Source organism: Temnothorax americanus, unplaced genomic scaffold (genome assembly GCF_048541705.1).
Source record: "Temnothorax americanus isolate GAGA-0224 unplaced genomic scaffold, ASM4854170v1 Scaffold3, whole genome shotgun sequence".
NCBI lineage: Eukaryota > Metazoa > Arthropoda > Insecta > Hymenoptera > Formicidae > Temnothorax > Temnothorax americanus.
Genome location: NW_027509442.1, coordinates 3176401 through 3191824, shown reverse-complemented (window position 1 = coordinate 3191824; position 15424 = coordinate 3176401). Strand labels below are relative to the sequence as shown.

The window sequence follows — 15424 nt, the reverse complement described above, 5'->3', positions numbered from 1 at the left end:
ACGTGTATATTGTGAATAAAGAGAGGTTTTATTGATCAGGTCGATTAAACAATTTGATATTGCTCGGGCTCCACTTCGTGAATATGTCGTAGGAAAAATGTAACTTTGACTTGTTCGACGTGTCGACATAGCTTCATGGCTAAACTCGTTCGTAGTTTCATGTGCTGGGTAAGGGAGGGAAGATTCAGCAACAAAAACGCAAGACCATCAATCTCCTAACGAACAGAAATATATTGCCAGAGTGAGAGAGTTATAATTGCGATTAAAATTTCAATCGAGATATAATCAACGCGTATACTCACCTCTTCTTTGACGCGATACGCAAGATCTTTGCAGTCGTTTGTTTTTCTGAGATATCGAAACACGTCGTCTACGGTCCAATATAACGGATTTGAATCCAGCTTTCGAGTCTTCGGTCGCCGCTGTGTCTTTTGCATTTTCAGATATTCGGCATCTGCCTCGGAACAATCAGATTCTATGCTCGTGTCCCAATCTCTCTTAGTCCCTCTAGTGATCCCCGTGCCTTGATTGAATCTTGTGGAATGTTGCTTCGAATTTAAATTCAGGAGACTGGGCAGTTCTCGATCTTTAGCTTTTCTATCGTTGAATGAACTACCGGAATCTTCCGAAACATTACTGGAAGCTACTTCAGTTTTAAAGTCATCTGACTTGTCGGATTTCTCCAAACCTTTCTGTATCATGATGTCTATCTCTGAGAGCGGTTGTCTTCCATCGAATGTCTCTTCAGCTTGGCTCTCTGAAATATGCTTCGCCAAATCTAACGATATAAATGGCATTTCATCTTCCCGATCGTATTCTTCGTGAACCTCTTTATGCTTGTTTGCCCATCTGCCACGTCGTCTTTTGCGCCTTCTGCCCCACGGTTTCGGTTTTTGCACCATGATACTTGTATATCCTTTCGGTTTTCCTCGTTTTCCAGTTCCAACCGTGGCTGCTGAAAATTGAAAATTGAAAATGTCAATGGTGCGTGTATGCGTGCGCGTGCATTTTTTATACATTAATTATATAATATTATGAACACGACAAATTTGCATATTGTGCGATATATAATTTCTTTAAGATATTCAGTTGCTTACTGTATTTCGTTTTTGACGTTTTATAACATTCATCTGGACATTCGTTTTCCGATATATGCAACGGCCCAAATAAATTCGGGCATACCATTAATTTTTTACAAATACTTCTGCAAAAGTCTGCTACCATGTCTCCCGATGTAACGATGGCCACGCTCGCGCGATATGTGTTATTTTTATGCTTTGCCTTCAAGACTTCTAAGTGAAACCCAGGATCCGGTTTGGTATCGCATTGCAAAACCTTTAAAATTCTAGCACTTCTGTATCCAACGGACACTATCATTGACAAAACTTCCCGCATGACCAATATAACTGGTCCAGGTCCTACCGACTTTGGAAGAGTCGCTAATTTACCCTTCGATATCATGGGGCCTGTGAAGCACCGGTAATTAAAATATATCTTTGGACACCAAAGAGAAGAGCGTGGTTCAGATATCGGTATGTCCAAAACATTAGTTTTCTTCTCCTCCTTCACAGACGTTTCTAATTTCTTACAAATTTCTATATAGTCGTGCGGAGGTTTTAACGGATAGTGATTAGACTCACACCATCCGACAGGAAATATTTGCAAGGAATTCATGTCGACTATGTGATCTGGCCGAAAATACTCGTAGTTATCTAACTTTATCCATAACAGATTGTCAACGATTTTGTTAATGCGGGCGGCGCATATTACACGTTCGTGTTCTGGATCGACAGCTTCCAATCGCATGCCACATTCAAAGCCTGCCTCACTGGCACTCGCACGTTCGTTAAATAAGTTCTCGGGCGCTGCGCTAGCATGGAATGCTTCCAAATATTCATTCCAATCAAAATTTTCCGTCTTTGAAGTCCAACCTTGCGGATGGGTAATCCTGCGGTATTCAGATCGAGATTTTAACAGGAAAAATAATGTTAAGATCAAAGAAATATGTATAAAAATATACAATATTTGTGAAAAAATATATATTCTACACGATTATATGAAACGGTATATCTTTAAAGAATTATGATAAAATAAATTATTTTTAGATCGAGACATATTCGTTACATTTATTTGACACTTACATAATATTGTTTTTTTGCGCCCATCCAACTGGAAATATATATGGATGTTCTGCAGTGCACAGCCACGTATTATTTTCTGAATTATTAGAGGCAAGCGTATTATCTGATTCATCCGAGCATTTAGCGCGTACATCAATGTTCACAAGAAAATATATATCGTCAAATACTTTCGTTACAGTAGCAGGACAAATTTTCATCCTATCTGCTGGATTCAAAGCTTCCAATTTCATTCCAACTTCGAAACTATGCTTTGGATGATCTACATTATTATTAAATAATTCTTCCCCTAACTCATAATCTTTCGGTTTAGATTCTAACAACTCTTTCCAGTCTTCATATTTATGCAAATCGACTATTGAACTAGGTGGTTCCAAAAACCAAGTGGAAATCGAATTTAAATTTGATTTAGACGTGAATCCATACGAATGTAAACGCTCGGATGTACAAAATATCCAGAAGTCTTCGCGAGTAGAATCTGGAGTATCGTATCTCAATAAAAGACGTCCTCCGACGTTCTCCATTATCTGGAAAAAAAGAATCATCTCAAATATTTTCAAGACGCATCACACGATTACGTACAAATATCCTTAATTATTAAAGCATTAATAAACAAAAGTAAACACTTTGCTTATTTTTATTCTTTTGCTTATAGATTTTTAATTCTATAACGTCTAATTCTGTTCTTACCGTAGCTACCCATAACTTGTAAGGATGCAACACATCGCTTATCTCAACCTTCATACCCTGTTTTATCCTATCTGCCATACTTAGGCCATCCTGCAAGGCGAGCGTTGTGTTAGAATATTGATCGTAATATGTAAAATTCTAGAGATATTAGTATCTTACCCCTGTCAACATCTCAGCTGGGAGCGTACGTGCCGTTGTCAGAAATTCGTGCAGCTTGTCTACGCAGTCTGGTGATCTCTCAAGTATAACGTCAGGTGGTTTTAAATTTTTATTATTTTTCGCACTCCAACCAAGTTCGTGGCCAGCTTCTTTCGTTAGATTGAACCAAAATTCTAAAGATCTATCGTCCCCGCCAAAGTAACGCAATCGCAATAAGGGTCCGCAAGCCATGACAATAGAGGCTACCCAATACGACACTTCGTTCTCATCGTTACTTTTTTGCACCGGTACTTCTAATGACATGCCTATCTCAATACTGTTCTGCAACGTCAACTCCACATGAGGGAACACGATCTGTGGAACTTCCACGCTCTTCGTGGCGTCGAGATAGTCTTGCCAAACAAATACATATTCTAAAATATAAATGATATGATATATTATTCAATCTGAATTTGATATATATACTAAAAACAAACTGTGATTTTACTTTATCTGACTCTCTCTCAAATATCATTGTGACAAAAACTTAATAATATATTTGATATAATATATATTCTACAAAAAGAAACTGATATTATTTATCAATAACAATGTAGATGAAAAAAATATTATAATGAAATAAAATATTTTTCAAGAATATTTTAATTAAAAACTTTTCATCACTTTTTTATTAAAAAAAAATTACACTTATATTAATTATTCTTTCTCATTAAATTCGTATTATATTAATATGTATAAATTATTTTGAACGCAAAATATTTAATTTATCGAATAAATAATTTGTTTTACCCTTACATTTTTATCTGCTATTACTGATGCGCAAAACGCCATTTTCCGAATTGTTAATATTGAACAGATAGTGAGAATAGAAGTACGTTTGCAAAGATAAGAAAAACACGTCAAAAAGACTATGCGAAAACAACGCAACGCGTGCTCTTTGATAGTTAATTGCCGGAAGACGTGAATTTTCTCCCGTACCAGCGTACGTAATTCACTTCCCAAAAGTTTTATTTGAAAACGCGTTCAACTACCATGTTGTCTGTAATCTACTCTTATACCTTTATGGGAAAGCGATAGCGCTCAAGCTGACCGTGTAAAAAAAGAAAAAAAGAAAAAAAAAACGCGCGGGATAACTCGATAATCACGTGCAACTCCGACATCGAGAGAGCCGATGAATTTCGGTCGCGTGACAGCAAAAATTTTTTGCGTAACACGCGAAATTTAAAACGGACGAGTATATAAAGTTACGAAATTTTTACCTCCATCCTGCGGTCTCTCCTGCGCTCGGCTCTCGTGCGTCTCCATACTTTATTTACACCGCCGGGCCGTCGTGCGAAATACACGGCGGGACCATTAATGGATCTTTGGCGAAGGGCTGGCGATTGTTGCGGTCGAAATAAATGTGGCGAGCCCTGATAGGAAGAGCAACACCTATACGAATCACCGTGCGCAAAGCGCAAATGAGCGAATGAAGGGCAGTGCAGTGATCCCAAATCGTAGGATTTTTCCACGCATGCTCAGCTCAGCAGCGCGGTACAGTGGCGTACGTAGCCCGGGGCCGGGGTATCGTCGGGGCGACCACGTCCACGAACGCTAAAACGCTCGACCGAACTCGACCCCGCGCGGACCCTCAGCCCGAGAAAAAGTCACTAGATCGACGAATTGTGTATGCAAGACATTTCGAATGTGAAAATTTTTGAATATAAATCTCAGAATAAAAAATGCAATCATCAGGTTCGCATCGATTTCCTACTGCCGCGGCTTATTTGGCGTTCTGTAAACAACGATCGCTCGTAATTGTTAATTGCATACTAATTTAACCAAGAAAGTTCATCACTTTTCATTTCATTCATTTTCGAGGTTGCAATAATTTTCTTAATCTTTCGATAAATATTATTTTGATATTTACAAAAGAAAGTTTTTGAAAGTAAGATGCGAGCAATGATTAAATTATTGCATTTTTAAAGTAAGATTGCATATGAGATATAGACATAAATATAATATAAATAATTGGTAACGTATATATTTACTTATTTATATCTTTATAAAGTAGATGTAAACTTGAACGTTTCGAATTTAAACGGTTGATTCAGTATTTCAATGTTGGTATTTAAGTAACTAACTTCACACATTCAATTGTAACACTCATTCACATAACCCGATTTTATATTTAAGGTCATTTAAGTCTAATTTTAGTTGATCTTGGATGATCTTAAAATTCGATCCAGTCTAATGATCATACAGCTCAAAATCGTACTTGAGACGATTCACCACATATATAAAATCTGACTAAAGATCTTATATGCAAAATGCTAATTAAATAAGAGCTCGATAAGTTAATATAGTTTACAGTACATAGCCAGCAGATTGCCAGCAGAAATCGAGCAAGATCTATCATGCCATGAAATTTAATAAATATTATCGTTAAATTAAATCTGGCCACAAAATATATGGCAAAATATATCTACTCGCTTTCCCCCCGTTGCGATCATCATATATATTCTATTAGCAGACTCCGTCATACTTTTGCTGGCATTTCGATATAAAATTTGTGGTAGATAGGTATTTTGCAAGGACGAATTCGGATATCTGGGTAAATATCATCCTGGGTTCGTTCAAATATGTGATTTACAAAGATTTCTATCAACTGAATAACATATAATTACATAATACAAAAGTTAATAAATATAAGTGACAGTATGGAAAAAGCTTTGTTTTAAATAATTAAAAAAAAAAAATATATTAATTTTCAGAATAAGTGCTTGTTGATATAAAGCTACACTTTAATAGCAACGTGGTAACAAAAGACGTGATAAAAACTTTTCCCAAGAATCCCAAGAAATATGTCCTACTTTGCATAAGTTGGTTGGTTTTAACAAGTCATGCAATATGCAATCGACTGCACACGTGCGTATATCGAGGATGCGCATGCGTTGGAAAATCTTATAATCTGGGATAACTGATTCTTGAAGGTGGATGTGGATATACCTATATAGATATACATATATAGCTTATTGTTGTTGACGAATATAAAGCAGTCGCTCCTGACAAACAAGGACACGGATTCTCGATGTATCTCACACACATATTATTATAATTTGAAAAGAAAAAGATATTGTGTGCGTGTGTAGCACTGTGATATCGGAGACACCGAGTATCCAAGAACGCAAAAATAAATCCAACTTAATCTGATATGTCGTGATATATCCCTGTATTCCTTACAGAATGGAAAAAAATAATAATGAACTCACGTATATCTAATCATAAATCATAATATCCCGTCTCAGCATATGCAGGGATGGAAATCTTATGAAATATATGTTATTATCTATATGGTGTATTATATCTACGATAAAGAATTCGAATTCGAATGCGAATGCGGGTGCCGGTCCTACTATTACGCTCCTGGTGCATAATAAAGACTGCTGCGTATGTACAAAATACAAAAGCATGATGTACACGGTATATACGTATACGGTTCGTTCATTTTACCAGCACTTTCTGCACTCGCAGACTCGTCGCTCTCTCTTTTCTCAACGTCCGAATAAACATATCCATCTTAATATTGTTTCAAATGCAGAAAATAATATGGAGTGCAAATAAAACAGATCTATATCTATGCTCATTACATTAATTATCTGATGAAACAAACATATTATTACACACATACCGTCTAGAAGTTGTATCAAAAGCCTATAGGTGCTTACGTTTACGCTCTTGCACTTAAAAAATTTCACGTGTAATGATTTTTAGGATAAACATGCAACCGCTGCGAAGGCTATCTTTCGACTTTAAATTATAACCGTTCCCTCTTTCAACGCCATTCCGTTTCGATCGTTAATTATTCCTTTCGTGACGCTCTTTCGGATTATATTATATCTACGACTACAACCTACGACTATATCAACAAAACAATTAATTGAAAAGGAGGATGCTTTTATATATTACTCAAAGTCAAAGAGACAGATCTTGTCGCACACGTTCTCTACCAAAAAATATCAGTTTCACAGATTTCTATAAGGAAACTATTTGCGAATGCTTGGTTTAGATAGATACGTTATTGGCACGTATATTCGGGGCGTCCACGCATCGTTCTTTTCCTTTTTTGAACAATCAACGATATATATATATGTATATGTATATATATATATATATATAGGCACATACACTTACGAGGTATTGTTAAAAGAGGGTCAATTAAAAAAGCTGGCTGTCGACCAACTATAGCGAGGATGAATCGTAACTACGTACGTATATAGGTATCTGCGATGAACAAAAACGAGTGTAAATAATGTGAGTCCGGTGAGTCGAGACACCGACGAGGTACTATTAAAGACGGCTAGCCCCGGATAAATTTTCGTGATCAACTATCAAGTGAACTCGGGGATAAGAAGAGTGCAGACGTTATCGACCATTCGATATAAGCATATAACCGAACACAACTAGCCTACGATATTAAATATAAAATTTATCATTTATTATGTTACGTAGATGCTTATTCATAAACAAGCATACGTAATAACGTCAAATATATATTTCTACGAAACTATGTTTTTCCACGGTGGTTAACCACGGATGATAATAGAAGCGCAGCTTTAAGAATTAAACAAGAATAAATGTGCCCATAGGTGTGCTATATATGTATATTCAATAAGTAAAATATCAGCAAAACGTTAGCGGTTTGCCAGTGCACAGAACGTAATAATAAATCGGAAAATTAATGTTGACTAATCGTCTAGCGCTGATACTTTAATTTGATATTCTGGCGTTGCTAATAACTATAAATTAAAATATTATATAGTACAAAACATGAAAAATATTGCAGCGACAAGATTTTTTGCATTAAATTTATCCTGCTTTTGAATAATCAAGCCATCACTTTATTTGATACATATAGTCTTCTCACATACGTATATATGTATGTATAATATATGTATTTATAAATTCTTCTGAAAATATACATTTTGTAAATTCCACATTTATATATATTATATATTTTTAATATTTATATATTTAAGCGTAAAATATAATGACTTTATTCATTGGCTGTTGAAACCTTAATGTGAAACATTTGAGTTAAGTGTTGTGCATAATTTTATATTTTCTTGCAGTTGACGCAATTTTTTATATCTACTTCCATATTATAGGAGAGATCTTTAAAAGTTTTTTTTTACACAAATAACTTTGTATTTATTAAGAGCTTGAAAAAATTGTTACACGTAACTTGATTTTTTAAAAATATGCAAGCAAGACACTAGAAAGGCAATTCCTGCTGAAGAAAGGCTTAGTGTATATAACTATAAAACCTAAATAAAGATTCCTAGGTAAGTTCTATTTATTTAAGATTTCGGAACCAATCTCTCTCTCTCTCTCTCTCTCTCTCTCTCTCTCTCTCTCTCTCTCTCTCTCTCTCTCTCTCATCTCGGAAATTATTTCCGTGTGAATATCTTGTACAAGTTCTTCGGATGTAGCTATCTAGCTTCCTTAATGAAAAAATTTCATTTCTTTTTACAATAATTTTATATTTCAAGGTAAACATAGTTTATATTAGTTAATATTAACAAGATTTAACAATTTTTAAGAAATTAATTATAAAAGTAGTTATGAAAATATGAAAAAGCCAAATATGTAAACTCGCAGAAAATAAAAATAATTGAAATGATATTAAGTAATTTTGTAATACTATTGAATTCAACGGGTAATCATAGATTCGGTTCGGAAGAAATCACGTTATTGGAACCTCCAGATTGGTAGGAATATACAGAAAGCGATGGTGAAACAGCAGAATAATTAGTCGTAGGTGTAGGGGATCTTTGAGGAATCGAATCTTTGTATTTTCCTAATTCCGCTTCTATAAGAATCTCATTGATGTAACGTTTAGCCATTATACGTGAATAATTATCTAATTTCCTCAAAGTCAGCGCCACGTATTCACCATAAGTCTCATTTTCATCTCGTTGAGATTCTTTCTCTGCGATAGTAGCCTTTAAAATATACATTTCACTTGGCTTGTTATCTTCGTTAATCTTTTTTTTCCTCGGACTACTTAATTCTGGAGAATGAAATACTTTCAAATGTTTTTTTCGTAACGGGATATCACGCAATCGTAAGCTTCTCTCTGATTCGTGTTGTAATGTAGCTTCTACTTTCGGTCGTGTTACTTCTATTTCATTAATGCTTTCGTGGTCCTTACGGTCACTATTTTCTTCCCGTTGACACGCCTCAGAAGTCTGAAATAATTATAGAACATCATAATACCAAAAACATATTACCTATAACTCATTTTGATAAGTTATATTACCAAAAATTATAATTGTGTTTAGCAATCTACTTATATATAATTAATTTTAGATTTTAGATATTAAGTTCTGTTGCAAAATCATACAATGTTTCAAGAAACCATTAGAATAACTATTATTATAAATGTGGAACTTTCCATGTTTGTGTATTGAGTTCTATAGATGGAAAACAAGTGTGACTGCATTGCCTCTGTAATATAATGTTTGCTTTAATTACAAAATCTATTTTTAATATTGTATTAATAGCTGTTTTGTATCGATAGCTTATTGACGCACATTACGAATTTTTATTTTCTCTTTTTGATCTACTCTAAAAAGAGAAGATGTATTGCTTCATTGAACGAATATCGTGATAAAGTAAATAACTACTTTTCTTAGAATTACTTTCGCACATATCCAGTTGGCGTAGATATATGGCAAGAAAGACAATATTAAATAAAAATTATATATGTGTTGTTTTACATACAATAATAAATCATAAAAAATTAAACAAATAGAATGTGTTAAATCTTATCAATTTAATGTGATTTTACTTACATTATATTAAATATTAAAATAAAGTTATTTAAATTTGTAAACTATAATCTATAAATGCGCATTTGTTTTACCTCAGAAGTATTTCTTGCACCTCTTGGTCTATAATGATCTCCCAAGAACATCATTGCACGATACGCAAACCATTTTGACGATACCTTCTTTTCGCTTCCCTTTGTAGAATCAATCACTTTAATTCTCTCTCTTCTATACGACGCCTAAAAAAAAAAAGACATTTATTATCATTAATTATACATACTAATTATGTTGAATATGAAATTATTGAACACGAGATAATTATGTATAATAATAATTCTACAAATTATAATTATTTTTTTATTTTAATACACTATTAGAATATAACAAATAAATATAATTTGTTTACATGCCTGTAACGAAAGCCATTTCTTTTTAACGTCCAATACTGTTGTAAGGAATTTATTAGCGAGATTTTCCCACGTTTCATTTTTTTTCCTACTAATTTTATAATACGGATCTGAGGAATCCCATAGAATCGGCAGACTTTCTATTTCACTAATAAATAATAAAACTTTATCGTTTGGCCACTCCATTATTTCACTAACTCTCTCTCTCTCTCTCTCTCTCTCTCTCTCTCTCTCTCTCTCTCTCTCTCTCTCTCTCTCTCTTCACAATATATATTATATATATCTTTATTTAATATATAGTTTACAAAAGAGATTTGACTTCGACGAGGCTTCAATTCTGTGTATGAATACTTCGGCTGAGAAAATGTATTAAAGTATTAACCCGTCCACAGACAGGTCGAGCATGAACGATCACGAACGATTGTTTCTCTCCCGTCTCTCGTGTATTTCTGTCCCTGCTAGGACAAAGTAGAGAACAAAGTAGCATGGTTTATGATGAGATTTGATATCACATTGTCAGATTATTATTATTATTATTTGTATTTCCGTCCCGTAAGGAGCACAATATAATTGTCGAGTTGCATTAGACGTATTTGTCGATGTTCATTTGGGGCTTGGGCTCGTTCGTACGTCGTTCGCCCTCGTCGAGTAAGTCGAGTTCGTTCGTAGTTTTTCATTCGCGCTTGTTCGTGCTCGTTTTTGCTTGAAAGAGATCAGGCCAATCCTCTGATTATCAAGCGAGCCCTATAGGTCCGGGAGTAATTGGAGTATCGACATTATTCAGTACTTTACGATAATGGTCGATTATACTTTACCGCAGTATTGGCTAATCGTTCAGATATATATTTATGTCGAACGATATCGAATTGAGCACTCGATAATATTTGTATAACTCTTCAGTTATTTCCACGATAATCACGAAATTTACTCAGGACTGGCAATTTTTAGTATCTCGTCAGTGTTGGCCGTATTTTTTGCGTACCAATAAGAAATAAAACCGATTATTCATCTACCAATGAAGTACTGATGAAGGATAGGTCCATATAGTCAAGTGAACGAACGCGAACGAACACGAATGAACTACGAACAAACTTGATTCGACGAATGATCGAGATGGAGTCATCAGTATGAATATGAATGAGTCAAATGTCCACTAGATAAGTAGTTCAGCAAGAAAATCGTTTTTTAGGTGGACTCGGAATTATTTTTCAGTATTATTTTCATATATTTAGATGTGGAAAAATATTATTCCACTATAAATAAGAAACACATTTCAAAAATATAATGGAAATAAAAGTTATTTGATGTGAAAGCAATTGCCCATTAAAGTTGAATGCCTTAGAAGTAGAAAGATATTTTCGTGAATGTACCTGAGGCTGCTGAGGGTTTTTTATCAAAATTGTTTATACAGATAAATATGAAAAAATAATAGAAATTATATATATAAATTATAGAAATATACTAATCACTAATATTAAGTCTCTTACACTGAGAAAAAAAGTTGTTAACTTTTGATTAAATGCGCTCAGCTGATTACTATTTTTTAATTGAACAATTCAAGTATTTAAATTAAATATGACATATCAAATCTAACATGACGTAATTTGACTTAAATACTTAAACATTCTAATTTAAAAAATGATCATCAGTTGAACGCATTTAGTCAAGTTAACAACTTTTTTTCCTCAGTGTATAAAGAAGATTGTGAAGATTGTCTTCCATGTAAATATTTATGGAAATCATCCTAATTCCTCTTGGATATTATTAAATCGTATTAAATATTGTGATTCTGATAGTTGAAAATTCAATGGCAATGAAGAAACCTAAATGTACATTGACGAATATATTCCATCTCTTGTCGATACATCAAAGAACAAGCTTTCATTCAAGTTTGTCGTAAATATTTGTACGCGTTCGTTCTTGTTAGCCGATATAGATTCGTCTCAAGAAATTTTATAAAAATAAACTTTTTGATCTTTTACTTATCAAAAAATATAGAATAGCGACAAATTAATAATATTATATATTATATGGCAATAGTCGAATTATATAAAACACATGTATATTCGTATCAATCTGTTCCTGTTATTATCACACAAACCGTACTTCTCAATTATTTAAATACAGACAGACGTCTATCACTAATAAAATATTACAGGACACTTTCGGCAGATTATCCTATTTCACAATGTTCGCATTTATGCGTTATGAAACAAATTAATGTTTATCAGATGAATAATAAGAAGGTATTGAAAGCTATAGGAAATACAGCTAAAAATACAACAAGTCCAATTTTAAAATAAAGCAAATCTAATTGCTCGCGTATATATTTGTATTTGTGTATGTCGGGGATATTTTATTGTATTTGTATATCCCGGGGATATAAAAATCTAGAAAGTAATATACACATATATAGGAAAAAAATGATATTGCATGAAACTTTCTTTTTTTCCCTTGAAGTCGAAAAGGCTCGTATACACACACACACACACACACACACACACACACAGTTCCAAGTTTAAAATATAATTATGCTTTATAGGACATGATCGCAATTGCTCAATCTTTATGCGAAATTCAATCGTCTGGTAAACCCTCTTAAAAGGAAAAACAAAGAAAGAAAAAAGTTGTATAATCTTATAGAAATTCTTCAAGAAAAAAACATCTTACATCTTAGGCTAAATTATGCAATTTGCATTTTTTATGAGCGTTACTAAATTGCGATTCTAATCGTAAGTCATTATTAATTCTTATTATATTTACATCGTACATGTCATTCGCAACATTCTTGAAATAGCCTTGCAAGCGACTTTAGTTAGTAATATGTTCCATTCGTAATAAAAAAAACTTGAATCATAAAGTTAAATTAATATTAACCAATGTCACTGCAGCCGACTTGAAGAATCTATCTAACTTTATACAAGTAACAGTTTCGTTTGCGATTGATAGCAGGGGAGGATACAAGAAAGCCTAATTTAAATACCCAAGCGACTGAAAACATCTGCTTTCTTGACGCGCGTCACTGTTACCACTTTACCGAAAGTCACTTGTTTGATGGCAGGAGTACTGGTTGTGCCCAGGCGTGCTTTGGCTGGTATCGAGATAAGTCGTTCTGAAGCTGCAATAATAAAATCAAGAAATCAAGAAAAACTGTTCCTCCGTATACAACTATACCTATAGATTAATGAAATATGTACAAACCTAATTTGCCAGATGTAACAGCAGGTTTCGTAATACTTTTGATGCTCGGTTTAACATTACTAGGAGGTACCACTTCCTTTTTCAGCTTCAGTATGCGGTTTGTACTATTCAAAGTAATCTTCTTGCTGACTTCGTGATCGGCATGCATAGTGCCGGTGGTCTTGGGCACGACTCTCTTCGTCGTTACGATTGACGTGCGTATGCTAGGCAACGTTCGGTTTTTCAATATGCCTGGTGTACCAGTAGTGCCCGACCCATTCTTAAGTATCCCTGTGGTAGTTGCGTGATCCTTCTTGTCGTCTATATCGCCGAGACGTTTAAAAACACTAGTCGATCTCTTAAACACATCCTTACCAACTCCGGTAATATTGAAAGTAGGCGTCGTGTCAGCTAAATTGGTTGTGCTCGTAACTGAACTATCACCTAATCTATCAAATACTGTTCGTTTTTCAACAGGTTTCTTCAGTATCTGAGTTCTTACTGTCGTTACCTTTGGCGTCGCAGCAGTATATTCAACAGTATTGTCTTCATTGCCATTTGTCACCTTTATTTTCTTTTCCAAGTTATTCCAATTATCTTCGTCGTTTTCATATACCTCTTCCGATACCAATTTTCTTTTGAGAGCTATCTGTTTTTGATTAACGGTACTAGTAGCGACCGGAGTAGAAATTGGTTTCCTTACGGTCACAATCTTCTTCGCTGTAGATAAAGGTTTAACTATCTTCTTCGTAGGATCAGTTTTAGACGCCGTCAAAACCACAGTCTTATTTCCAATTTCTTTGACCACTTTCTTCACGACAGGTTTCGTAGAAACTTTCGGAGTCGGGAGGGTGTCTTCCGAATCGACTAAAAACCTTTCGCACGTCGTTTCCTCCACTACTTTCTTGGCGTATCTCAAAATAGCAATCATATCGCCCATTAACGCGATGCCCATTTCTTTTAGACTAGGTTTATCCAAATCTGGCAACATATCCGGTTTGATATGATTATTCGTGAATACAACTGCATGTCTAGTGGCCACATCTTGCGAAAATCCAGCCCCCTTGAAGAACTTCACCCAATAAGCTACAAAATTATGGTATGGATTACATATATGTAAAAGAGAAACGTTTCAGAGACAAACACAATTTACAAATGTATCAAGTATATAAGTTACGCATATAAATTTTAAATTGCTGAAGTATTTGGAGCGAGTAAAGTATGGCATCTCAAGTTATTTACGTGTTTACGTGATTTTCAAAATATTTTAAATTGATAGTTTTTTCAAGATTTGAAAGATTGCTGGAACTTCACGACTCACCTGACAAGGATGCAGCCATTTTAATAGTTGAAGTACGCGGCGAATTTTGCCCTGTATGTTCAATAATCAAGTTAGTCGAGAAACCGGGCTTCTCTTTCTCAAGAACAGAGCTCTGACGGTTTTTCGTACATTTTGCGAAGAGCCGTCGCGATTAATCTCCAAGTTGCAATCGGGAGTTAGCAGTCAAATCAAACAGACAGAGCTACTTCATCAACGATCTCTAATTGCTCTAATTCTAAATCGTTTCTGGCTCTATTTCATACAACGCCGAGAGAAATTATTAATAAACACGAGAATTTCTCCGAGCTTCCACCATGCCTATATATGTATACACGATTTGTTGTACATATGTATGTCGTACATATATGTATGCAAAAGCGATTCACGACATTCGCGTAAATGCGTACACGAACTAAACGGGACACGTAGACGAGCCAGACGAGGAAGTTAGCGATCGTCGCGCCTAACTGCGGCAAAAAGCGATACGATAGCCAATGGCTGCGTTTTGCCGAACCTCTCACCATTGGACACCGTTTAGACAACTTTATGATTGGACTTGTTAAGTTGCGCAGTATTTCTCGTTACCGGACGAAATTTTAATCAAATCTTGAAATAAAAATTAATTTAATACAATATACATGTACATACATATGTATGTATATATGTACTTTAATGCACGGCATTATTTTCTAAGAATTAAACGATAAACGATTTTAG

The 15424-nt window shown here is 34.4% G+C and overlaps 3 protein-coding genes across 6 annotated transcripts; all 3 read right to left on the bottom strand.

Annotated features, from left to right (window-relative positions):
- Positions 1 to 7: 7 nt before the first annotated feature.
- Positions 8 to 7375, bottom strand: LOC143900174 (scm-like with four MBT domains protein 2). Of its 4 annotated transcripts, none has more exons than XM_077411210.1 (8): positions 7239 to 7375; positions 4247 to 4418; positions 2988 to 3400; positions 2829 to 2918; positions 2142 to 2665; positions 1098 to 1948; positions 303 to 955; positions 8 to 215 (listed from the first exon to the last, which is right to left on the bottom strand). In XM_077411210.1, the coding sequence occupies exons 2-8, from the start codon at positions 4290 to 4292 to the stop codon at positions 45 to 47; spliced, it is 2748 nt and encodes a 915-aa protein (XP_077267336.1). In that variant the 5' UTR covers positions 4293 to 4418; positions 7239 to 7375; the 3' UTR covers positions 8 to 44. The 4 variants fall into 4 exon arrangements, with proteins under 4 accessions (XP_077267336.1, XP_077267337.1, XP_077267335.1 ...); XM_077411211.1 differs by having other exon boundaries at positions 4247 to 4399; positions 7239 to 7358; XM_077411209.1 differs by having other exon boundaries at positions 7161 to 7312.
- Positions 7376 to 8341: 966 nt separating this feature from the next.
- On the bottom strand, positions 8342 to 10392 carry LOC143900182 (uncharacterized). The gene is made up of 3 exons (XM_077411229.1): positions 10210 to 10392; positions 9895 to 10038; positions 8342 to 9217 (listed from the first exon to the last, which is right to left on the bottom strand). Exons 1-3 carry the CDS (start codon positions 10390 to 10392, stop codon positions 8690 to 8692), a joined length of 855 nt encoding a protein of 284 aa, XP_077267355.1. The 3' UTR covers positions 8342 to 8689.
- A 16-nt stretch (positions 10393 to 10408) lies between these two features.
- Positions 10409 to 15114, bottom strand: LOC143900179 (uncharacterized). The gene is made up of 3 exons (XM_077411223.1): positions 14708 to 15114; positions 13408 to 14472; positions 10409 to 13324 (listed from the first exon to the last, which is right to left on the bottom strand). The coding sequence occupies exons 1-3, from the start codon at positions 14724 to 14726 to the stop codon at positions 13182 to 13184; spliced, it is 1227 nt and encodes a 408-aa protein (XP_077267349.1). The 5' UTR covers positions 14727 to 15114; the 3' UTR covers positions 10409 to 13181.
- Positions 15115 to 15424: the final 310 nt, after the last annotated feature.